This window comes from Crinia signifera, chromosome 7, assembly GCF_055691185.1.
Source record: "Crinia signifera chromosome 7, ASM5569118v1, whole genome shotgun sequence".
In the NCBI taxonomy this organism is placed as follows: Eukaryota; Metazoa; Chordata; class Amphibia; order Anura; family Myobatrachidae; genus Crinia; species Crinia signifera.
Window position 1 is genome coordinate 2,736,774 of NC_139223.1, and position 26,786 is coordinate 2,763,559.

The 26,786-nt window shown below is 52.8% G+C and overlaps 1 protein-coding gene across 9 annotated transcripts in view; it reads left to right on the forward strand.

The window, feature by feature from the left end:
- LOC146019720 (uncharacterized) overlaps positions 1-26,786 on the forward strand; it is a 121,810-nt gene that overhangs the window by 94,486 nt on the left and 538 nt on the right. For 8 of the 9 annotated variants that reach the window (XM_083152218.1, XM_083152219.1, XM_083152221.1 and 5 more), the window contains 9 exons: positions 1,402-1,431; positions 2,937-2,993; positions 3,294-3,374; positions 3,458-3,520; positions 3,979-4,035; positions 9,355-9,384; positions 9,640-9,723; positions 23,716-23,760; positions 24,727-24,780. In XM_083152218.1, coding sequence (XP_083008344.1) covers positions 1,402-1,431; positions 2,937-2,993; positions 3,294-3,374; positions 3,458-3,520; positions 3,979-4,035; positions 9,355-9,384; positions 9,640-9,723; positions 23,716-23,760; positions 24,727-24,780 — 501 coding nt within the window. The remainder of the gene's footprint in view (positions 1-1,401; positions 1,432-2,936; positions 2,994-3,293; positions 3,375-3,457; positions 3,521-3,978; positions 4,036-9,354; positions 9,385-9,639; positions 9,724-23,715; positions 23,761-24,726; positions 24,781-26,786) is intronic. The other variant, XM_083152223.1, reaches the window with a different exon arrangement.

Genomic DNA, 26,786 nt, shown 5'->3' on the forward strand with positions numbered 1-26,786 from the left:
CCAGTATCTGTGTGAGGCCCTCAGCTCCTCCAGTATCTGTGTGAGACCCTCAGCTCCTCCAGTATCTGTGTGAGACCCTCAGCTCCACCAGTATATGTGTGAGACCCTCAGCTCCTCCAGTATCTGTGTGAGACCCTCAGCTCCTCCAGTATCTGTGTGAGACCCTCAGCTCCTCCAGTATCTGTGTGAGACCCTCAGCTCCTCCAGTATCTGTGTGAGACCCTCAGCTCCTCCAGTATCTGTGCGAGACCCTCAGCTCCTCCAGTATCTGTGTGAGACCCTCAGCTCCTCCAGTATCTGTGTGAGACCCTCAGCTCCTCCAGTATCTGTATCAGACCCTCAGCTCCTCCAGTATCTGTGTGAGACCCTCAGCTCCACCAATATCTGTGTGAGACCCTCAGCTCCACCAGTATCTGTGTGAGACCCTCAGCTCCTCCAGTATCTGTGTGAGACCCTCAGCTCCTCCAATATCTGTGTGAGACCCTCAGCTCCTCTGGTATCTGTGTGAGACCCTCAGCTCCTCCGGTATCTGTGTGAGACCCTCAGCTCCTCCGGTATCTGTGTGAGACCCTCAGCTCCTCCAATATCTGTGTGAGACCCTCAGCTCCACCAGTATCTGTGTGAGACCCTCAGCTCCTCCAGTATCTGTGTGAGACCCTCAGCTCCTCCAATATCTGTGTGAGACCCTCAGCTCCTCCAGTATCTGTGTGAGACCCTCAGCTCCTCCAGTATCTGTGTGAAACCCTCAGCTCCTCCGGTATCTGTGTGAGACCCTCAGCTCCTCCGGTATCTGTGTGACACCCTCAGCTCCTCCAGTATCTGTGTGAGACCCTCAATGGGTGGTGCTGTGGGCACAGCTGTCCCGGGTCCTGGTCTCTGGAAGGTCCGCAAACCCCCCCCCCCCCAACTCCCTCCACTGTGCTGCGCTTAGTGCGCTGAACAAATGCTGTACAGGCTATTGAGCCAATCAGAGCTCGCGCACCGGCAGCCAATCAGAGCAGCGGCCAATACGCAAGCTCTGATTGGCTCACCAGCTGTGCTGCATTTTAATTGCCCACCGTCATCCTGAGTTGAAGGAACCTGTGCTCCGGGACCTCCAGGCTACAGCTCAGCAGAAGAGGAGATGGGGGAGCTGGAGCCGGGTTACGGTAAGACAAGTTAGGAGGGGGCCCAGACTGGTGATGAGTCCTGGGCCCCAAAATTTCTGATGGCAGCTCTGACTATCTGTGTGAGACCCTCATCTCCTCTGGTGTATATACTGTAGGAGACCCTCACCCGAGGCTATTGCTACACTGTATATATGTGTTGTAATATCCTAGGTTCTCCTGTGCGCTGCGAGAATGTATAGTTATGGGATCATCTCATTGCGCTAATGACTGGGAAATGTCTCTTTCTATTTAGGTTTGTCAAGTTTTCAAGGCAATGGAAAAGGTTAGTCCGGGTGTAATAAATGTCAGTAATATGTAATATGTCAGTAATGTCCCATGAAGGAAAATAGAAAAAGACAGCGCCCCCTAGGGGGTAATGCTGGTAGCGCTTGACTGAGTTGTTTCACTAAGCTGGTGCTAGATCCCTGGATGTGGGGTGAGCAAAAGAAAAAATACAAATGGCAGCGCTAATTAGATAAAAATTCTAAAACCAATTGGACCGGTTTCACAATTTAAAAACACAATTTATTAAACATTCAGTGACCAGATGGGTGATAAAATTTGACAGTATATTTATATCACTGGGCAAATAATAATAAAACCTTACTAGATAAAACACTGTTTTGGTGCTAGTGCACTAGACTTATAGTTAGTATATTCCTGGTATTCTGAGATGGTGAGTTGGGGGATCTGTCCGTTCCTATTTAACCCTTTAGGGCACTCCCAAGATGAATAAATAAGGGGTGTTTACCGTCCACCTTAGGGCACAATCTCGCGCTTGTTGTTGGCTTCCGAACAGGTGTGTAAGCTGGTCCAAGTTGGTGTCCGGTCCACCGTGGAGGATGGTTGGCGCTGAGGGATTGATGGAATTGGCTCCTGTGCTGGAAACGTTGGAGGATCGGTAATGAGGGCTGGTTCGGATAGGTCCCAAGAGCCAATTCCATCAAGCCCTCAGCACCAACTAGGGTTCCCACCTCACTCATCATGGATTCCTGGAGACTCCCCCCCCCTCATTAATGCGCGCGCCGAAGTCGCGTGCGCCCCCGGAGAAGTGGGCGTGGTCCAATAATAGGGGCAATGCCTATTCAATACAGTGGGCGTTGCCCCTGTAATAGCAGTGGGCGGGCAGCGGCGACGGCTGGCCTGCTGGAAAAAATCAAATACTCACAGCGTTATGTAGGTGCAGCGGCGGTGCGGCACGGATGGGGGGAGTCGGTACTGGCTAGTGTGGCCATTTGGGAGAGGATGGAGGCTTTTTCAGACACCCAGATTACGGGAGAATCCCGGAATCCTGGATACTGGAAAAGCCTCCTGGAGGGTTGCCACCCAAAACGGGAGAATCCCGGAAATCCGCGAGAGGTGGCAACCCTGGGGCCAGCCATCCTCCACGGTGGACTGGACACCAACTTGGACCAGCTTACACACCTGTTCGGGAGGCCAACAACAAGCGCGAGATTGTGCCCTAAGGTGGACGGTAAACAACACCCCTTTATTATTCATCTTGGGAGTGCTCTAAAGGGTTAAATAGAAACGGACAGATCCCCCAACTCACCATCTCAGAATACCAGGAACTATGGGACTATAAATCTAGTGCACTAGTCACAGAATGTTCTGGTCACAGAATGTTTAATAAATTGTGTTTTTAAATTGTGAAACCGGTCCAATTGGTCTTAGAATTTTTATCTTATTAGCGCTGCCATTTGTATTTTTATTTTTCTCAACCCAGTAATGTCCCATATCTGCGGTTATTTTCTACGTCTGTAAAATATTGCTGCATTCTCTCTGTAGGGATAAAGTCTCCGCTCAGCGCCAACCTCGGTCCTGGAGGAGAAAGCTCCAACCTTGGTGAGTAAATCTGTCTCTCTCACATGATAGAACGCGTGCGATCCTGCCACCAAGGGGGATCGGCTGCGACTTCTCCCCTCGTGTTAACAACTGAAATGTCGACACGCTCAGAATGCTGTCAGGTTTCGGTGCCGTCGGATGGGTTAGCATATCACACACACACCCTTCACAAAGATGGCGTTACAAATCCTATTGCCCCTCACTAGCAGAGGTGTAAGGGGGCGAAGGTGATTTCTCCGGTGTCACTAGGTTTATCTCATCTTAGTAAATAGCCCTGTGTTCTATCTCTCTCTCCCATAGGTGCATATGGACAGCTCCCATACAGATCCCAGCCCCTGGCTGCTGATGCTCTGGGATACGACCCCAAGTCTGCGAAGGCTGGTAATGTGCCGATATCTTATAGACCCCACTTCCCATTACTGGATTGCCCAGTGTGTGATGTATTTGCTTTGTGTTCCCACTAGGGGGAGTGAAGTCTGCGTATGGTTCCCAGACAGGGTATCCTGATCCTGCCAGCAACACATACGGTGAGGACACTTCTGTCACCTAAACTCGTACATTGGGGGAAATCCATCAATATGTCTACTAGCCCTATGGCAGGTGCTTTCTCTCCATCTGACCATGGCCTGGGGGCGCAGCCGCTTGCACTGACATTGCAATGGTATGCCCACTGCCCGCTGTGAGAGCTGCCAGCCACGGCCATTCCTGATGCAGTGCGTCTCTATTGCAGCGGTGCCCTGTGTATCACATGCGCCATAGGTGTTTCTAGGGATTTTTGAGCATGTGCGATTCCAAAAAATCCACAGTTACCTGACCATCGGCATTGGGCGCTCCTTATGCACATTTTGCTTTTCTTTTTTAAATATATAGTTGCTCTCGATTTATTTGGGGGTGCTCCAAGGCCGCAGTAGGCAACAATGTATGTTATATGACTGTCACTGATAGTTATGTACGCTCTCTCTCTCTCTCTCTCCCCCTCTCTCAGCCGGAGAAGCTCAGACCCCGTACAGTGCTCAGTCCATTCCTCAGAGCGCTCTGGAAGGTATTGGTCTCATGCTCATACAACTCCCCTTCTGCCTCACTCTCTAAATGTCTATTGCTAAAGGTGAAATGCGTGGGTATGTAGCTCCTGTGCTAGAGGTGAAATGCGTGAGTATGTAGCTCCTGTGCTAGAGGTGAAATGCGTGAGTATGTAGCTCCTGTGCTAGAGGTGAAATGATTAAGTATGTAGCTCCTGTGCTAGAGGTGAAATGATTAAGTATGTAGCTCCTATGATAGAGATGAAATGCATGAGTATGTAGCTCCTGTGCTAGAGGTGAAATGCGTGAGAATGTAGATACTTTGCTAGAGGTGAAATGCGTGAGTATGTAGCTCCTGTGCTAGAGGTGAAATGCTTGAGTATGTAGCTCCTGTGCTAGAGGTGAAATGATTAAGTATGTAGCTCCTATGATAGAGATGAAATGCATGAGTATGTAGCTCCTATGATAGAGGTGAAATGCGTGAGTATGTAGCTCCTATGATAGAGATGAAATGCATGAGTATGTAGCTCCTGTGCTAGAGGTGAAATGCGTGAGAATGTAGATACTTTGCTAGAGGTGAAATGCGTGAGTATGTAGCTCCTGTGCTAGAGGTGAAATGCTTGAGTATGTAGCTCCTGTGCTAGAGGTGAAATGATTAAGTATGTAGCTCCTATGATAGAGATGAAATGCATGAGTATGTAGCTCCTGTGCTAGAGGTGAAATGCATGAGTATGTAGCTCCTATGATAGAGGTGAAATGCGTGAGTATGTAGCTCCTATGATAGAGATGAAATGCGTGAGTATGTAGCTCCTGTGCTAGAGGTGAAATGCGTGAGTATGTAGCTCCTGTGCTAGAGGTGAAATGCGTGAGTATGTAGCTCCTGTGCTAGAGGTGAAATGCGTGAGTATGTAGCTCCTATGATAGAGATGAAATGCGTGAGTATGTAGCTCCTATGATAGAGGTGAAATGCGTGAGTATGTAGCTCCTGTGCTAGAGGTGAAATGCGTGAGTATGTTGCTCCTATGATAGAGATGAAATGCGTGAGTATGTAGCTCCTGTGCTAGAGGTGAAATGCGTGAGTATGTTGCTCCTATGATAGAGGTGAAATGCGTGAGTTAGTAGCTCCTGTGATAGAGGTGAAATGCGTGAGTATGTAGCTCCTGTGCTAGAGGTGAAATGCGTGAGTATGTAGCTCCTGTGCTAGAGGTGAAATGCGTGAGTATGTAGCTCCTGTGCTAGAGGTGAAATGCGTGAGTATGTAGCTCCTGTGCTAGAGGTGAAATGCGTGAGTATGTAGCTCCTGCGCTAGAGGTGAAATGCGTGAGTATGTAGCTCCTGCGCTAGAGGTGAAATGCGTGAGTATGTAGCTCCTGCGCTAGAGGTGAAATGCATGAGTATGTAGCTCCTATGATAGAGGTGAAATGCGTGAGTATGTAGCTCCTGTGCTAGAGGTGAAATGCTTGAGTATGTAGCTCCTGTGCTAGAGGTGAAATGCGTGAGTATGTAGCTCCTGTGCTAGAGGTGAAATGCTTGAGTATGTAACGCCTATGATAGAGGTGAAATGCGTGAGTATGTAGCTCCTTTGCTAGAGGTGAAATGCTTGAGTATGTAACGCCTATGATAGAGGTGAAATGCGTGAGTATGTAGCTCCTGTGCTAGAGGTGAAATGCGTGAGTGTGTAGCTCCTGTGCTAGAGGTGAAATGCGTGATGATGCAGTTCCTATGCTAGAGGTGAAATGCGTGAATATATACAGTACCTTCTTTGCTAGAGGTGATATGTGTAGGTGTATGGTTGATTTCCCTAATGTGAAATGCGTGAAATGCTTCACATTCTGAATAATGGTAACTCTGTTAGCATCACATCCCCCATACCTGCAGCGGTAGGGATCGCAGCTGGTAGTTGAGGTACCAACACCAATCCTTTCTGCAAATACTGTACGTAATGATAAATAGGCCCCAATATCTGCTACTCCCTCTTCCTATGTCCCTCCAGACAGACTCTGATCGTCCTGACTTCATGTATCTTTCTCGGCTTCCCTGCCAAGGACTCCCTGCCGTGGCCATCTTCTTCTCTCTGCCTCCTATCTTCCTCTCTCGGCCTCCATGCTTCGTCCTCTGATCCTCTTATATTCCTCTCTTGGGCTCCCTGCCTCCTATCTTCCTCTCTCGGGCTCTATGCCTCCTATCTTCCTCTCTCCGCCTCCGATCCTTCTATCTTCCTCTCTCAGCCTCCATGCCTCAGCCTCTGATCCTCCTATCTTCCTCTCTCAGCCTCCCTGACTTCTATCGTCCACTCTTGGCCTCCCTGCCTCCTATATTCCTCTCTCTGCCTCCCTGCCTCCTAACTTCCTCTATCAGCCTCCGATCCTCCTATCTTCCTCTCTCCGCCTCCGATCCTTCTATCTTCCTCTCTCAGCCTCCATGCCTCAGCCTCTGATCCTCCTATCTTCCTCTCTCAGCCTCCCTGACTTCTATCGTCCACTCTTGGCCTCCCTGCCTCCTATATTCCTCTCTCTGCCTCCCTGCCTCCTATCTTCCTCTCTCCGCCTCCGATCCTTCTATCTTCCTCTCTCAGCCTCCATGCCTCAGCCTCTGATCCTCCTATCTTCCTCTCTCAGCCTCCCTGCCTCCTATCTTCCTCTCTCGGCCTCCTGTCTTCCTCTCTCCGCCTCTGATCCTCCTATCTTCCACTCTCAGCCTCCGATCCTCCTATCTTCCTCTCTCCGCCTCCGATCCTTCTATCTTCCTCTCTCAGCCTCTATGCCTCAGCCTCTGATCCTCCTATCTTCCTCTCTCAGCCTCCCTGACTTCTATCTTCCTCTCTTGGCCTCCCTGCCTCCTATATTCCTCTCTAGGCCTCCCTGCCTCCTAACTTCCTCTATCAGCCTCCATGCCTCAGCCTCTGATCCTCCTATCTTCCTCTCTCAGCCTCCCTGACTTCTATCTTCCTCTCTTGGCCTCCGATCCTCCTATCTTCCTCTCAGGGCCTCGGATCCTCCTGTCTTCCACTCTCCTCCTCCGATCCTCCTATCTTCCTCTCTCGGCCTCTGATCCTCCTATCTTCCTCTCTCGGCCTCTGATCCTCCTATCTTCCTCTCTCGGTCTCCGATCCTCCTATCTTCCTCTCTCGGCCTCTGATCCTCCTATCTTCCTCTCTCGGCCTCCTATCTTCCTCTCTCGGCCTCCTATCTTCCTCTCTCGGCCTCTGATCCTCCTATTTTCCTCTCTCGGCCTCTGATCCTCCTGTCTTCCTCTCTCGGCCTCTGATCCTCCTGTCTTCCTCTCTCGGCCTCTGATCCTCCTGTCTTCCTCTCTCGGCCTCCGATCCTCCTGTCTTCCTCTCTCGGTCTCCGATCCTCCTATCTTCCTCTCTCGGCTTCCGATCCTCCTATCTTCCTCTCTCGGCCTCCGATCCTCCTATCTTCCTCTCTCAGCCTCCGATCCTCCTATCTTCCTCTCTCGGCCTCCGATCCTCCTATCTTCCTCTCTCGGTCTCCGATCCTCCTATCTTCCTCTCTCGGTCTCCGATCCTCCTATTTTCCTCTCTCGGTCTCCGATCCTCCTATCTTCCTCTCTCGGCCTCCGATCCTCCTATCTTCCTCTCTCGGCCTCCGATCCTCCTATCTTCCTCTCTCGGTCTCCGATCCTCCTATCTTCCTCTCTCAGTCTCAGATCCTCCTATCTTCCTCTCTCGGCCTCCGATCCTCCTATCTTCCTCTCTCGGCCTCCGATCCTCCTATCTTCCTCTCTCGGCCTCCGATCCTCCTATCTTCCTCTCTCGGTCTCTGATCCTCCTATCTTCCTCTCTCGGCCTCCGATCCTCCTATCTTCCTCTCTCGGCCTCCGATCCTCCTATCTTCCTCTCTCGGCCTCCTGTCTTCCTCGCTCGGCCTCTGATCCTCCTATCTTCCACTCTCAGCCTCCGATCCTCCTATCTTCCACTCTCAGCCTCCGATCCTCCTATCTTCCTCTCTCGGCCTCCTATCTTCCTATCTTCCTCTCTCGGCCTCCTATCTTCCTCTCTCGGCCTCCGATCCTCCTATCTTCCTCTCTCGGTCTCCGATCCTCCTATCTTCCTCTCTCGGTCTCCGATCCTCCTATCTTCCTCTCTCGGCCTCCGATCCTCCTATCTTCCTCTCTCGGCCTCCGATCCTCCTATCTTCCTCTCTCGGTCTCCGATCCTCATATCTTCCTCTCTCGGTCTCCGATCCTCCTATCTTCCTCTCTCGGTCTCCGATCCTCCTATCTTCCTCTCTCGGCCTCCGATCCTCCTATCTTCCTCTCTCGGTCTCCGATCCTCCTAACTTCCTCTCTCGGTCTCCGATCCTCCTAACTTCCTCTCTCGGCCTCTGATCCTCCTATCTTCCTCTCACGGCCTCTGATCCTCCTATTTTCCTCTCACGGCCTCTGATCCTCCTGTCTTCCACTCTCGGCCTCCGATCCTCCTATCTTCCTCTCTCGGTCTCCGATCCTCCTATCTTCCTCTCTACGCCTCCGATCCTCCTATCTTCCTCTCTCGGTCTCCGATCCTCCTATCTTCCTCTCTCGGCCTCCGATCCTCCTATCTTCCTCTCTCGGTCTTCGATCCTCCTATCTTTCTCTCTCGGTCTCCGATCCTCCTATCTTCCTCTCTCGGTCTCCGATCCTCCTATCTTCCTCTCTCGGCCTCTGATCCTCCTGTCTTCCACTCTCGGCCTCCGATCCTCCTATCTTCCTCTCTCGGTCTCCGATCCTCCTATCTTCCTCTCTCAGCCTCCGATCCTCCTATCTTCCTCTCAGGGCCTCCGATCCTCCTATCTTCCACTCTCAGCCTCCGATCCTCCTATCTTCCTCTCTCGGCCTCTGATCCTCCTGTCTTCCACTCTCGGCCTCCGATCCTCCTATCTTCCTCTCTCGGTCTCCGATCCTCCTATCTTCCTCTCTCAGCCTCCGATCCTCCTATCTTCCTCTCAGGGCCTCCGATCCTCCTATCTTCCACTCTCAGCCTCCGATCCTCCTATCTTCCTCTCTCGGCCTCTGATCCTCCTATCTTCCTCTCTCGGCCTCCGATCCTCCTATCTTCCTCTCTCGGCCTCCTATCTTCCTCTCTCTGCATCCGATCCTCCTATCTTCCTCTCTCGGCCTCCGATCCTCCTATCTTCCTCTCTCGGCCTCCTATCTTCCTCTCTCTGCATCCGATCCTCCTATCTTCCTCTCTCGGCCTCCGATCCTCCTATCTTCCTCTCTCGGCCTCCTATCTTCCTCTCTCGGCCTCCTATCTTCCTCTCTCGGCCTCCTATCTTCCTCCCTCTTGCCTCCGATCCTCCTCTGACTGTTATCACTTGTCTGTAATGTCTCCACAGAGGAAATTGCTCCATCTGCTTCTGTAGAAGGTATGTGATGACAGTAGTATAACACACGCATGCTCTTGTATGTCACACGTGATCATTATACATGTTTGAAAACAAGGTCTCATGCATGTTCCAGGTGCAGCCAAGAGAGCCCTACATTTATTCCGTGTTACATGTATGTGTGGCATGCTACTAACATGCTTATCTGTCTGTTACCAGTCTATATGTCCCCCCGTGTCTGTGTGTTATTGTCATTATGAATGCACACGTGTACATATATGTTCTTGGATCCTTCAGGAACTCAGAGTATCAGAGAGGGGGCCACTACTCCCCCGATTACGCCCGCCTCGCCCAGCACCCAGAACCAGAAACCTCTGAAAGGTACAGACAGGAACCATTATCAGGGGAAGGCAGACCGGTCACAGAGAGACTGCTGATTAACACCGAGAGATTGCTCCGCCCACTGCGCTTACATATATCCTGCCATAACCCATGCACCGCTGCTATACATCACTAGTGGTCACACTGCTCCGCCCACTGCGCTTACATTCACACTGCTCCGCCCACTGCGCTTACATATATCCTGCCATAACCCATGCACCGCTGCTATACATCACTAGTGGTTACACTGCTCCGCCCACTGCGCTTACATATATCCTGCCATAACCCATGCACCGCTGCTATACATCACTAGTGGTCACACTGCTCCGCCCACTGCGCTTACATATATCCTGCCATAACCCATGCACCGCTGCTATACATCACTAGTGGTCACACTGCTCCGCCCACTGCGCTTACATTCACACTGCTCCGCCCACTGCGCTTACATATATCCTGCCATAACCCATGCACCGCTGCTATACATCACTAGTGGTTACACTGCTCCGCCCACTGCGCTTACATTCACACTGCTCCGCCCACTGCGCTTACATATATCCTGCCATAACCCATGCACCGCTGCTATACATCACTAGTGGTTACACTGCTCCGCCCACTGCGCTTACATATATCCTGCCATAACCCATGCACCGCTGCGATACATCACTAGTGGTCACACTGCTCCGCCCACTGCGCTTACATATATCCTGCCATAACCCATGCACCGCTGCGATACATCACTAGTGGTCACACTGCTCCGCCCACTGCGCTTACATATATCCTGCCATAACCCATGCACCGCTGCTATGCATCACTAGTGGTCACACTGCTCCGCCCACTGCGCTTACATATATCCTGCCATAACCCATGCACCGCTGCTATACATCACTAGTGGTTACACTGCTCCGCCCACTGCGCTTACATTCACACTGCTCCGCCCACTGCGCTTACATATATCCTGCCATAACCCATGCACCGCTGCTATACATCACTAGTGGTTACACTGCTCCGCCCACTGCGCTTACATATATCCTGCCATAACCCATGCACCGCTGCGATACATCACTAGTGGTCACACTGCTCCGCCCACTGCGCTTACATATATCCTGCCATAACCCATGCACCGCTGCTATACATCACTAGTGGTCACACTGCTCCGCCCACTGCGCTTACATATATCCTGCCATAACCCATGCACCGCTGCTATACATCACTAGTGGTTACACTCCTCCGCCCACTGCGCTTACATATATCCTGCCATAACCCATGCACCGCTGCGATACATCACTAGTGGTCACACTGCTCCGCCCACTGCGCTTACATATATCCTGCCATAACCCATGCACCGCTGCGATACATCACTAGTGGTTACACTGCTCCGCCCACTGCGCTTACATATATCCTGCCATAACCCATGCACCGCTGCTATACATCACTAGTGGTCACACTGCTCCGCCCACTGCGCTTACATATATCCTGCCATAACCCAAGCACCGCTGCTATACATCACTAGTGGTCACACTGCTCCGCCCACTGCGCTTACATATATCCTGCCATAACCCATACACCGCTGCTATACATCACTAGTGGTCACACTGCTCCGCCCACTGCGCTTACATTCATCCTGCCATAACCCATGCACCGCTGCTATACATCACTAGTGGTCACACTGCTCCGCCCACTGCGCTTACATTCACACTGCTCCGCCCACTGCGCTTACTCATATCCTGCCATAACCCATGCACCGCTGCTATACATCACTAGTGGTCACACTGCTCCGCCCACTGCGCTTACATATATCCTGCCATAACCCATACACCGCTGCTATACATCACTAGTGGTCACACTGCTCCGCCCACTGCGCTTACATTCATCCTGCCATAACCCATGCACCGCTGCTATACATCACTAGTGGTCACACTGCTCCGCCCACTGCGCTTACATTCACACTGCTCCGCCCACTGCGCTTACTCATATCCTGCCATAACCCATGCACCGCTGCTATACATCACTAGTGGTCACACTGCTCCGCCCACTGCGCTTACATATATCCTGCCATAACCCATGCACCGCTGCTATACATCACTAGTGGTCACACTGCTCCGCCCACTGCGCTTACATATATCCTGCCATAACCCATGCACCGCTGCTATGCATCACTAGTGGTCACACTGCTCCGCCCACTGCGCTTACATATATCCTGCCATAACCCATGCACCGCTGCTATACATCACTAGTGGTCACACTGCTCCGCCCACTGCGCTTACATATATCCTGTCATAACCCATGCACCGCTGCTATACATCACTAGTGGTCACACTGCTCCGCCCACTGCGCTTACATATATCCTGCCATAACCCATGCACCGCTGCTATACATCACTAGTGGTCACACTGCTCCGCCCACTGCGCTTACATATATCCTGCCATAACCCAAGCACCGCTGCTATACATCACTAGTGGTCACACTGCTCCGCCCACTGCGCTTACATATATCCTGCCATAACCCAAGCACCGCTGCTATACATCACTAGTGGTCACACTGCTCCGCCCACTGCGCTTACATATATCCTGCCATAACCCATGCACCGCTGCTATACATCACTAGTGGTCACACTGCTCCGCCCACTGCGCTTACATTCACACTGCTCCGCCCACTGCGCTTACATATATCCTGCCATAACCCATGCACCGCTGCTATACATCACTAGTGGTTACACTGCTCCGCCCACTGCGCTTACATATATCCTGCCATAACCCATGCACCGCTGCTATACATCACTAGTGGTCACACTGCTCCGCCCACTGCGCTTACATATATCCTGCCATAACCCATGCACCGCTGCTATACATCACTAGTGGTCACACTGCTCCGCCCACTGCGCTTACATTCACACTGCTCCGCCCACTGCGCTTACATATATCCTGCCATAACCCATGCACCGCTGCTATACATCACTAGTGGTTACACTGCTCCGCCCACTGCACTTACATTCACACTGCTTCGCCCACTGCGCTTACATATATCCTGCCATAACCCATGCACCGCTGCTATACATCACTAGTGGTTACACTGCTCCGCCCACTGCGCTTACATATATCCTGCCATAACCCATGCACCGCTGCGATACATCACTAGTGGTCACACTGCTCCGCCCACTGCGCTTACATATATCCTGCCATAACCCATGCACCGCTGCTATGCATCACTAGTGGTCACACTGCTCCGCCCACTGCGCTTACATATATCCTGCCATAACCCATGCACCGCTGCTATACATCACTAGTGGTTACACTGCTCCGCCCACTGCGCTTACATTCACACTGCTCCGCCCACTGCGCTTACATATATCCTGCCATAACCCATGCACCGCTGCTATACATCACTAGTGGTTACACTGCTCCGCCCACTGCGCTTACATATATCCTGCCATAACCCATGCACCGCTGCGATACATCACTAGTGGTCACACTGCTCCGCCCACTGCGCTTACATATATCCTGCCATAACCCATGCACCGCTGCTATACATCACTAGTGGTCACACTGCTCCGCCCACTGCGCTTACATATATCCTGCCATAACCCATGCACCGCTGCTATACATCACTAGTGGTTACACTGCTCCGCCCACTGCGCTTACATATATCCTGCCATAACCCATGCACCGCTGCGATACATCACTAGTGGTCACACTGCTCCGCCCACTGCGCTTACATATATCCTGCCATAACCCATGCACCGCTGCGATACATCACTAGTGGTTACACTGCTCCGCCCACTGCGCTTACATATATCCTGCCATAACCCATGCACCGCTGCTATACATCACTAGTGGTCACACTGCTCCGCCCACTGCGCTTACATATATCCTGCCATAACCCATACACCCAGGGGCGTAACAAGAACATTGTGGGCCCCATAGCAAAATCTTGCGAGGGCCCCCCCATCATTGGCACTATAGTGCCCCTTAAAGGGCAGAATAAAGAGAGAAACACAAAGAGGGTGTTGGGGAAAGGGAGAGAGGAAAACAGAAGGGAATGATGGGTGGTCACGAAAGAAAGAGAGACAGAGTACTTCATATAAAAAGAGGGAGGAGCATAAGAGGTAGAAAAAGAGAGGAAAGAAACTGGGGAGGGGAAAAAGAAACGAGGAGAAAGGGATGGCAGAGAGAGAAAAAGGAGAGCAAGCAGGGGAGAGGGAGCACAGGAAGTAGAAAAAGAGTTGAAAGAGCAGGGAGCACAGGGGAAAGAGAGTGGGGAGGAAGGGGTTGGGGGGAGCATGGGAGGGAGAAAAAGAGGAGAGAGATCGCAGTAGGGAAAAAAGAAAGGAAAGGAAACAGGGAGAGCTAAGCACCTTGTACAGTGCTCCCTAATTTACCCCCTCCGCACAGCCCCCATCACTGCAGTAAGAGCTATACACAATGCTGTCAGGTATATAAACCAAGTGCCCGCTCCTATGCTCACCGCTGCTGCTGCCATAGTACGTTCTTCTCCCTGCATACGCCAGGCCTCTATCCTATGCTGTACAGGTGGCACCGCTGGGCCTCCTGCTCTCCTCGGTGACTTGTTCCGTTGTTCACTGCTGCTGCCGCCAGATTACCTTCTCCCTGCGTATAGGCAGCAATGCGTACAGACGCTGCCGCTGTGCCTCTGTTGCCCGCTGTACTATACATGAGGCGCTTCTTTCCTCACAGCTCCCTGCGACTTGCACACCGCTGCTGCCACCGGACAAACCTCTCCCTTTGTACAGGCAGTGATGCGTACAGGACAGGTGCTGCCTCTGTCCTCCATTGTACTGTACAGGCGGCGCCACTGGTCCTCCTGCTCCCCGCTCCTTGCACACGGCTACTGCCTCCAGACCTCCTGCTCCCCGCTGTACATGGGGAGCAGAGTGTGAAAAAAAAACTACAAGAGGGTGCAGGGGAGTGCCTGCCGGGCCCCCCAAGCCCCCGGGCCCCATAGCAGGTGCAACCCCTGCACCCTGGGTAGTTACGCCACTGCATACACCGCTGCTATACATCACTAGTGGTCACACTGCTCCGCCCACTGCGCTTACATTCATCCTGCCATAACCCATGCACCGCTGCTATACATCACTAGTGGTCACACTGCTCCGCCCACTGCGCTTACATTCACACTGCTCCGCCCACTGCGCTTACTCATATCCTGCCATAACCCATGCACCGCTGCTATACATCACTAGTGGTCACACTGCTCCGCCCACTGCGCTTACATATATCCTGCCATAACCCATGCACCGCTGCTATACATCACTAGTGGTCACACTGCTCCATCCACTGCGCTTACATATATCCTGCCATAACCCATGCACCGCTGCTATACATCACTAGTGGTCACACTGCTCCGCCCACTGCGCTTACATATATCCTGCCATAACCCATGCACCGCTGCTATGCATCACTAGTGGTCACACTGCTCCGCCCACTGCGCTTACATATATCCTGCCATAACCCAAGCACCGCTGCTATACATCACTAGTGGTCACACTGCTCCGCCCACTGCGCTTACATATATCCTGCCATAACCCATACACCGCTGCTATACATCACTAGTGGTCACACTGCTCCGCCCACTGCGCTTACATTCATCCTGCCATAACCCATGCACCGCTGCTATACATCACTAGTGGTCACACTGCTCCGCCCACTGCGCTTACATTCACACTGCTCCGCCCACTGCGCTTACTCATATCCTGCCATAACCCATGCACCGCTGCTATACATCACTAGTGGTCACACTGCTCCGCCCACTGCGCTTACATATATCCTGCCATAACCCATGCACCGCTGCTATACATCACTAGTGGTCACACTGCTCCGCCCACTGCGCTTACATATATCCTGCCATAACCCATGCACCGCTGCTATGCATCACTAGTGGTCACACTGCTCCGCCCACTGCGCTTACATATATCCTGCCATAACCCATGCACCGCTGCTATACATCACTAGTGGTCACACTGCTCCGCCCACTGCGCTTACATATATCCTGTCATAACCCATGCACCGCTGCTATACATCACTAGTGGTCACACTGCTCCGCCCACTGCGCTTACATATATCCTGCCATAACCCATGCACCGCTGCTATACATCACTAGTGGTCACACTGCTCCGCCCACTGCGCTTACATATATCCTGCCATAACCCAAGCACCGCTGCTATACATCACTAGTGGTCACACTGCTCCGCCCACTGCGCTTACATATATCCTGCCATAACCCAAGCACCGCTGCTATACATCACTAGTGGTCACACTGCTCCGCCCACTGCGCTTACATATATCCTGCCATAACCCATGCACCGCTGCTATACATCACTAGTGGTCACACTGCTCCGCCCACTGCGCTTACATATATCCTGCCATAACCCATGCACCGCTGCTATACATCACTAGTGGTCACACTGCTCCGCCCACTGCGCTTACATATATCCTGCCATAACCCATGCACCGCTGCTATACATCACTAGTGGTTACACTGCTCCGCCCACTGCGCTTACATATATCCTGCCATAACCCATGCACCGCTGCTATACATCACTAGTGGTCACACTGCTCCGCCCACTGCGCTTACATTCACACTGCTCCACCCACTGCGCTTACATATATCCTGCCATAACCCATGCACCGCTGCTATACATCACTAGTGGTCACACTGCTCCGCCCACTGCGCTTACATATATCCTACCATAACCCATGCACCGCTGCTATACATCACTAGTGGTCACACTGCTCCGCCCACTGCGCTTACATATATCCTGCCATAACCCATGCACCGCTGCTATACATCACTAGTGGTTACACTGCTCCGCCCACTGCGCTTACATATATCCTGCCATAACCCATGCACCGCTGCTATACATCACTAGTGGTCACACTGCTCCGCCCACTGCGCTTACATTCACACTGCTCCACCCACTGCGCTTACATATATCCTGCCATAACCCATGCACCGCTGCTATACATCACTAGTGGTCACACTGCTCCGCCCACTGCGCTTACATATATCCTACCATAACCCATGCACCGCTGCTATACATCACTAGTGGTTACACTGCTCCGCCCACTGCGCTTACATATATCCTGCCATAACCCATGCACCGCTGCTATACATCACTAGTGGTTACACTGCTCCGCCCACTGCGCTTACATATATCCTGCCATAACCCATGCACCGCTGCTATACATCACTAGTGGTCACACTGCTCCGCCCACTGCGCTTACATTCACACTGCTCCGCCCACTGCGCTTACATATATCCTGCCATAACCCATGCACCGCTGCTATACATCACTAGTGGTTACACTGCTCCGCCCACTGCGCTTACATATATCCTGCCATAACCCATGCACCGCTGCTATACATCACTAGTGGTCACACTGCTCCGCCCACTGCGCTTACATTCACACTGCTCCGCCCACTGCGCTTACATATATCCTGCCATAACCCATGCACCGCTGCTATACATCACTAGTGGTTACACTGCTCCGCCCACTGCGCTTACATATATCCTGCCATAACCCATGCACCGCTGCTATACATCACTAGTGGTCACACTGCTCCGCCCACTGCGCTTACATATATCCTGCCATAACCCATGCACCGCTGCTATACATCACTAGTGGTTACACTGCTCCGCCCACTGCGCTTACATTCACACTGCTCCGCCCACTGCGCTTACATATATCCTGCCATAACCCATACACCGCTGCTATACATCACTAGTGGTTACACTGCTCCGCCCACTGCGCTCACATATATCCTGCCATAACCCATGCACCGCTGCGATACATCACTAGTGGTCACACTGCTCCGCCCACTGCGCTTACATATATCCTGCCATAACCCATGCACCGCTGCTATACATCACTAGTGGTCACACTGCTCCGCCCACTGCGCTTACATATATCCTGCCATAACCCATGCACCGCTGCGATACATCACTAGTGGTCACACTGCTCCGCCCACTGCGCTTACATATATCCTGCCATAACCCAAGCACCGCTGCTATACATCACTAGTGGTTACACTGCTCCGCCCACTGCGCTTACATATATCCTGCCATAACCCATGCACCGCTGCTATACATCACTAGTGGTTACACTGCTCCGCCCACTGCGCTTACATATATCCTGCCATAACCCATGCACCGCTGCTATACATCACTAGTGGTCACACTGCTCCGCCCACTGTGCTTACATTCACACTGCTCCGCCCACTGCGCTTACATATATCCTGCCATAACCCATACACCGCTGCTATACATCACTAGTGGTTACACTGCTCCGCCCACTGCGCTCACATATATCCTGCCATAACCCATGCACCGCTGCGATACATCACTAGTGGTCACACTGCTCCGCCCACTGCGCTTACATATATTCTGCCATAACCCATGCACCGCTGCTATACATCACCAGCAGTCACACTGCTCCGCCCACTGCGCTTACATATATCCTGCCATAACCCATGCACCGCTGCTATACATCACCAGCAGTCACACTGCTCCGCCCACTGCGCTTACATATATCCTGCCATAACCCATGCACCGCTGCTATACATCACTAGTGGTTACACTGCTCCGCCCACTGCACTTACATTCACACTGCTCCGCCCACTGCGCTTACATATATCCTGCCATAACCCATGCACCGCTGCGATACATCACTAGTGGTCACACTGCTCCGCCCACTGCGCTTACATATATTCTGCCATAACCCATGCACCGCTGCTATACATCACCAGCAGTCACACTGCTCCGCCCACTGCGCTTACATATATCCTGCCATAACCCATGCACCGCTGCTATACATCACCAGCAGTCACACTGCTCCGCCCACTGCGCTTACATATATCCTGCCATAACCCATGCACCGCTGCTATACATCACTAGTGGTTACACTGCTCCGCCCACTGCACTTACATTCACACTGCTCCGCCCACTGCGCTTACATATATCCTGCCATAACCCATGCACCGCTGCTATACATCACTAGTGGTCACACTGCTCCGCCCACTGCGCTTACATATATCCTACCATAACCCATGCACCGCTGCTATACATCACTAGTGGTTACACTGCTCCGCCCACTGCGCTTACATATATCCTGCCATAACCCATGCACCGCTGCTATACATCACTAGTGGTTACACTGCTCCGCCCACTGCGCTTACATATATCCTGCCATAACCCATGCACCGCTGCTATACATCACTAGTGGTCACACTGCTCCGCCCACTGCGCTTACATTCACACTGCTCCGCCCACTGCGCTTACATATATCCTGCCATAACCCATGCACCGCTGCTATACATCACTAGTGGTTACACTGCTCCGCCCACTGCGCTTACATATATCCTGCCATAACCCATGCACCGCTGCTATACATCACTAGTGGTCACACTGCTCCGCCCACTGCGCTTACATTCACACTGCTCCGCCCACTGCGCTTACATATATCCTGCCATAACCCATGCACCGCTGCTATACATCACTAGTGGTTACACTGCTCCGCCCACTGCGCTTACATATATCCTGCCATAACCCATGCACCGCTGCTATACATCACTAGTGGTCACACTGCTCCGCCCACTGCGCTTACATATATCCTGCCATAACCCATGCACCGCTGCTATACATCACTAGTGGTTACACTGCTCCGCCCACTGCGCTTACATTCACACTGCTCCGCCCACTGCGCTTACATATATCCTGCCATAACCCATACACCGCTGCTATACATCACTAGTGGTTACACTGCTCCGCCCACTGCGCTCACATATATCCTGCCATAACCCATGCACCGCTGCGATACATCACTAGTGGTCACACTGCTCCGCCCACTGCGCTTACATATATCCTGCCATAACCCATGCACCGCTGCTATACATCACTAGTGGTCACACTGCTCCGCCCACTGCGCTTACATATATCCTGCCATAACCCATGCACCGCTGCGATACATCACTAGTGGTCACACTGCTCCGCCCACTGCGCTTACATATATCCTGCCATAACCCAAGCACCGCTGCTATACATCACTAGTGGTTACACTGCTCCGCCCACTGCGCTTACATATATCCTGCCATAACCCATGCACCGCTGCTATACATCACTAGTGGTTACACTGCTCCGCCCACTGCGCTTACATATATCCTGCCATAACCCATGCACCGCTGCTATACATCACTAGTGGTCACACTGCTCCGCCCACTGTGCTTACATTCACACTGCTCCGCCCACTGCGCTTACATATATCCTGCCATAACCCATACACCGCTGCTATACATCACTAGTGGTTACACTGCTCCGCCCACTGCGCTCACATATATCCTGCCATAACCCATGCACCGCTGCGATACATCACTAGTGGTCACACTGCTCCGCCCACTGCGCTTACATATATTCTGCCATAACCCATGCACCGCTGCTATACATCACCAGCAGTCACACTGCTCCGCCCACTGCGCTTACATATATCCTGCCATAACCCATGCACCGCTGCTATACATCACCAGCAGTCACACTGCTCCGCCCACTGCGCTTACATATATCCTGCCATAACCCATGCACCGCTGCTATACATCACTAGTGGTTACACTGCTCCGCCCACTGCACTTACATTCACACTGCTCCGCCCACTGCGCTTACATATATCCTGCCATAACCCATGCACCGCTGCTATACATCACTAGTGGTTACACTGCTCCGCTCACTGCGCTTACATTCACACAGCCACGGCACTGATATACATTCCTCCCCACCCCATGCTGTTACACTGCTCTGGCCACATCGCTGATATACATCCCTTCCCACCCCATGCTGTTACACTGCTCCAGCCACAGCGCTGATATACATCCCTCCCCACCCCATGCTGTTACACTGCTCCAGCCACAGCGCTGATATACATTCCTCCCCACCCCCTGCTGTTACACTGCTCTGGCCACAGCGCTGATATACATTCCTCCCCACCCCATGCTGTTACACTGCTCTGGCCACAGCGCTGATATACATCCCTCCCCACCCCATGCTGTTACACTGCTCCGGCCACAGCGCTGATATACATTCCTCCCCACCCCATGCTGTTACACTGCTGCCACAGCGCTGATATAGATCCCTCCCCACCCCATGCTGTTACACTGCTCCGGCCACAGCGCTGATATACATCCCTTCCCACCCCATGCTGTTACACTGCTCCAGCCACAGCGCTGATATACATCCCTTCCCACCCCATGCTGTTGCACTGCTCCGGCCACATCGCTGATATACATTCCTCCCCACACCGTGCTGTAACACTGCTCCAGCCACAGCGCTGATATACATCCCTTCCCACCCCATGCTGTTACACTGCTCCAGCCACAGCGCTGATATACATCCCTCCCCACCCCATGCTGTTACACTGCTCCGGCCACAGCGCTGATATACATCCCTCCCCACCCCATGCTGTTACACTGCTCCGGCCACATCGCTGATATACATCCCTTCCCACCCCATGCTGTTACACTGCTCCAGCCACAGCGCTGATATACATCCCTCCCCACCCCATGCTGTTACACTGCTCCAGCCACAGCGCTAATATACATTCCTCCCCACACCGTGCTGTTACACTGCTCCAGCCACAGCGCTGATATACATCCCTTCCCACCCCATGCTGTTGCACTGCTCCGGCCACATCGCTGATATACATTCCTCCCCACACCGTGCTGTTACACTGCTCCAGCCACAGCGCTGATATACATCCCTTCCCACCCCATGCTGTTACACTGCTCCGGCCACAGCACTGATATACATACCTCCCCACCCCATGCTGTTACACTGCTCCGGCCACAGCCCTGATATACATTCCTCCCCACCCCATGCTGTTACACTGCTCTGGCCACAGCCCTGATATACATTCCTCCCCACCCCATGCTGTTACACTGCTCCGGCCACATCGCTGATATACATCCCTTCCCACCCCATGCTGTTACACTGCTCCGGCCACATCGCTGATATACATCCCTTCCCACCCCATGCTGTTACACTGCTCCAGCCACAGCGCTGATATACATCCCTTCCCACCCCATGCTGTTGCACTGCTCCGGCCACATCGCTGATATACATTCCTCCCCACACCGTGCTGTTACACTGCTCCAGCCACAGCGCTGATATACATCCCATCCCACCCCATGCTGTTACACTGCTCCGGCCACAGCACTGATATACATACCTCCCCACCCCATGCTGTTACACTGCTGCTGCCACAGCGCTAATATACATTCCTCCCACACCATGCTGTTACACTGCTCCGGCCACAGCACTTATATACATTCCTCCCCACACCGTGCTGTTACACTGCTCCAGCCACAGCGCTGATATACATCCCTTCCCACCCCATGCTGTTACACTGCTCCGGCCACAGCGCTGATATACATTCCTCCCCACCCCGTGCTGTTACACTGCTCCGGCCACATCGCTGATATACATTCCTCCCCACACCGTGCTGTTACATTGCTCCAGCCACAGCGCTGATATACATCCCTTCCCACCCCATGCTGTTACACTGCTCCGGCCACAGCGCTGATATACATCCCTCCCTACCCCATGCTGTTGCACTGCTCCGGCCACATCGCTGATATACATTCCTCCCCACACCGTGCTGTTACACTGCTCCAGCCACAGCGCTGATATACATCCCTTCCCACCCCATGCTGTTACACTGCTCCGGCCACAGCACTGATATACATACCTCCCCACCCCATGCTGTTACACTGCTGCTGCCACAGCGCTAATATACATTCCTCCCACACCATGCTGTTACACTGCTCCGGCCACAGCACTGATATGCATACCTCCCCAGCCCATGCTGTTACACTGCTGCTGCCACAGCGCTAATATACATTCCTCCCACACCATGCTGTTACACTGCTCCGGCCACAGCACTGATATACATTCCTCCCCACCCCATGCTGTTACACTGCTGCTGCCACAGCGCTGATATACATTCCTCCCACACCATGCTGTTGCACTGCTCCGGCCACATCGCTGATATACATTCCTCCCCACACCGTGCTGTTACACTGCTCCAGCCACAGCGCTGATATACATCCCTTCCCACCCCATGCTGTTACACTGCTCCGGCCACAGCGCTGATATACATCCCTCCCTACCCCATGCTGTTGCACTGCTCCGGCCACATCGCTGATATACATTCCTCCCCACACCGTGCTGTTACACTGCTCTGGCCACAGCGCTGATATACATTCCTCCCCACCCCATGCTGTTACACTGCTCCGGCCACAGCGCTGATATACATCCCTCCCCACACCATGCTGTTACACTGCTCCGGCCGCTGATATACATCCCTCCCCACCCCATGCTGTTACACTGCTCCGGCCACAGCGCTGATATACATCCCTCCGCACCCCATGTTGTTACACTGCTCTGGCCACAGCCCTGATATACATCCCTCCCCACCCCATGCTGTTACACTGCTCTGGCCACAGCCCTGATATACATCCCTCCCCACCCCATGCTGTTACACTGCTCCGGCCACAGCGCTGATATACATCCCTCCCCACACCATGCTGTAACACTGCTCCGGCCACAGCGCTGATATACATTCCTCCCTACCCCATGCTGTTACACTGCTCCGGCCACAGCGCTGATATACATTCCTCCCCACCCCATGCTGTTACACTGCTCTGGCCACAGCCCTGATATACATTCCTCCCCATCCCATGCTTTTACACTGCTCCTGCCACAGCGCTGATATACATCCCACCCCACCCCCTGCTGTTACACTGCTCCACAGCGCTGATATACATCCCTCCACACCCCATGCTGTTATACTGCTCCATCCCCACAGCGCTTATATTCAATCCTCCCCACCCCATGCTGTTACACTGCTCCGGCCACAGCGCTGATATACACCAAGATTTCTGTCCCAGACCCCTCTCACCCAATGTATTGTGTGTCTCCCATGTATTACCATAGGTGGATATCAGCAGCTGGGAGCTGGACAAGGACCATGGACATACGGTACAGACATGTTATGCACATACACATATATGTATAAGGGTCCTATATGTTATATACTGTATGTGGACATACAGTATGAGGTCATGTAAGGATATTACATGTATACAGTATCGGGATGGCACGATAAGTGTTTAGTGTAGAGGCTGATGGGTACTTGTGTACTTTCACGGCTCCCATCGCATGCCATCGCATGCCATCGCATGCCATATGTAGTGGCATGCGATGGCATGAGATTTTTGCCGTTTTTAAGCATTTTATTTTAAAAAATCGCATGCGATCACATGCGATATTTAACAGAAATGCATCCAAATGCATTGAAATTAGTATCAAACATGTTCAATGGCCCCCAAATGTCATTTTTCAGGCTGTACCACCCCCACTATCAACGCGAACCCGAAGCGTGGCGAGCGCAGCGAGCCCGCGAGGGGCGGCGTTACGCGTCCTACGACCTTTTCATACCCCCACTATCCACGTCGGTGTGGAGTTGAGAATAGAAAGTGTGGCGAGCGCAGCAAATTACCGAGCCCGAAGCGTGGCGAGTGCAAAGAGCCCCGCGAGGGGACGCGGACACCTGTGAAGCCCGCGAGGGGACGCGTATACCTGTGAAGGTATCCGTGTCGCCTCGCGGGGCTCGCTGCGCTCGCCACACTTTCTATTCTCACTCCACGCCGACGTGGATAGTGGGGGTATGAAAAGGTCGTAGGACGCGTACCGCTGCCCCACGCTTCGGGTTCACGTTGATAGTGGGGGTGGTACAGCCTCAAAAATGACATTTGGGGGCCATTGAACATGTTTGATACTAATTTCAATGCATTTGGATGCATTTCTGTTAAAAATCGCATGCGATTTTTTGCTATGCGATGGACATCGTGGGAGCCGTGATTCTACACAAGTACCGGCTGATGTAATGCAAAGGTCTACAACAGTGATGTCATTCTAATAATGGTCACATGTCTGTTTGTCCAGCCCCCGAGGAGCCAGCATATGGACAGAATGGATACTATGGAAATGGCTACAGAGGTGAGAAGGGGGCTCAGTCTGGGGGAACGGGGATGTTCCTGTATCTTGTGGGAGGTCGGCATTATTAGACCTGAAGCAAATGCTGGGGTGACCTATCAGGGGGCCACGTGTATGAAAGATGGTCAGGACAGAGGTAACGAGCAGAGGCTGGAATTAAGAATGGAGACCAGAAGCATAGAAACAAGAGGCTGGAGGTGGAGGCCAGGAACACAGAGGCTAAATCATAGGGGTCAATTCACTAAGATGGGCGTGTTCTGTGTCACATGGGATGTTGCTATGGGCAACCAATAAGATTCCATTATCTTCTAGAACAGGGCTGGGCAACACCGGCCCTCCAGATGTTGATGAACTACACATCCCAGCATGCCTTGCATCAGTTTCAGCATGGCCACATAGCAAAACTAATGCAAAGCATCCTGGGATGTGTAGTTCATTAACATCTGGAGGGCCAGTGTTGCCCAGCCCTGTTCTAGAAGATTCTGGTTGGTTTCCCATAGCAACATCCCATGTGACATAGAACACGCCCATCTCAGTATATCTTCACCATAAGCTGGGTCCATATAGAGTCTGCGAGTACAGAGGCCAAACGCATGGAGATGGGAGGCTGAGATAAGAGACCTGGTCATGGAGGCTGATATGGGGTGAAAGTTGGTATCGGTTAAAGACTGGTATGGTCGTGGAGGCTGGTATGGGCGTGGAGGCTGGTATGGGAGTGGAGGCTGGTATAGGGTGGAGGCTATTATGGGGTGAAGGCCGGAATGGAGGCTTGTTTGGATGTGAAGGCTGATATGGGTGTGGAGGCTGATATGGGCGTGGAAGCTGGCATGGAGGCTGATATGGGGTGAAGGCCGGTATGGGGGGGGGGGGGGGGGGGCGAGGCTTGTTTGGATGTGAAGGCTTCTATGAATGTGAAGGCTGGTATGGGCGTGGAGGCTGATATGCAGTGAAGGCTGGTTTGGGCACGGAGGCTGGTATGGGTGTGGAGGCTGACATGGGGTGAATGCTGGTATGATGTGGAGGCTGATATGGGTGTGGAGGCTGATATGGGGTGAAGGCCGGTATGGGGGGGGGCGAGGCTTGTTTGGATGTGAAGGCTTGTATGAATGTGAAGGCTGGGATGGGCGTGGAGGCTGATATGGGCGTGGAGGCTGGTATGGGCGTGGAGGCTGATATGCGGTGAAGGCTGGTATGGGCGCGGAGGCTGGTATGGGCGTGGAGGCTGATATGCGCGTGGAGGCTGGTATGGGCGTGGAGGCTGATATGCGGTGAAGGCCGGTATGGGGTGGAGGCTGGTATGGGTGTGGAGGCTGACATGGGGTGAAGGCTGGTATGGGCGTGGAGGCTGGTATGGGGTGAAGGCTGGTATGATGTGGAGGCTGATATGGGCGTGGAGGCTGGTATGGGCGTGGAGGCTGATATGGGTGTGGAGGCTGACATGGGGTGAAGGCTGGTATGGGCGTGGAGGCTGGTATGGGGTGAAGGCTGGTATGGGGTGAAGGCTGGTATGATGTGGAGGCTGGTATGGGCGTGGAGGCTGGTATGGGCGTGGAGGCTGATATGGGCGTGGAGGCTGGTATGGGCGTGGAGGCTGGTATAGGCGTGGAGGCTGATATGGGGTGAAGGCCGGTATGGGGGTGGAGGCTGGTAATGGCATGGATGCTGATATGGGCATGGAGGCTGATATGAGGTGAAGGCTGGTATGGGGTAGAGGCTGGTAATGACATGGTGGCTGATATGAGCATGGAGGCTGATATGGGGTGAAGGCCGGTATGGGTGTGGAGCCTGATATGGGGTGAAGGCCGGTATGGGGTGGAGGCTGGTAATGACGTGGAGGCTGAGATGGGCATGGAGGCCGGTATGGGGGTGGAGGCTGGTATGGGCGTGGAGGCTGGTATGGGCATGGAGGCTGGTATGGGCGTGGAGGCTGGTATGGGGTGGAGGCTGGTATGGGCGTGGAGGCTGGTATGGGTGTGGAGGCTGGTATGGGCATGGAGGCTGGTATGGGC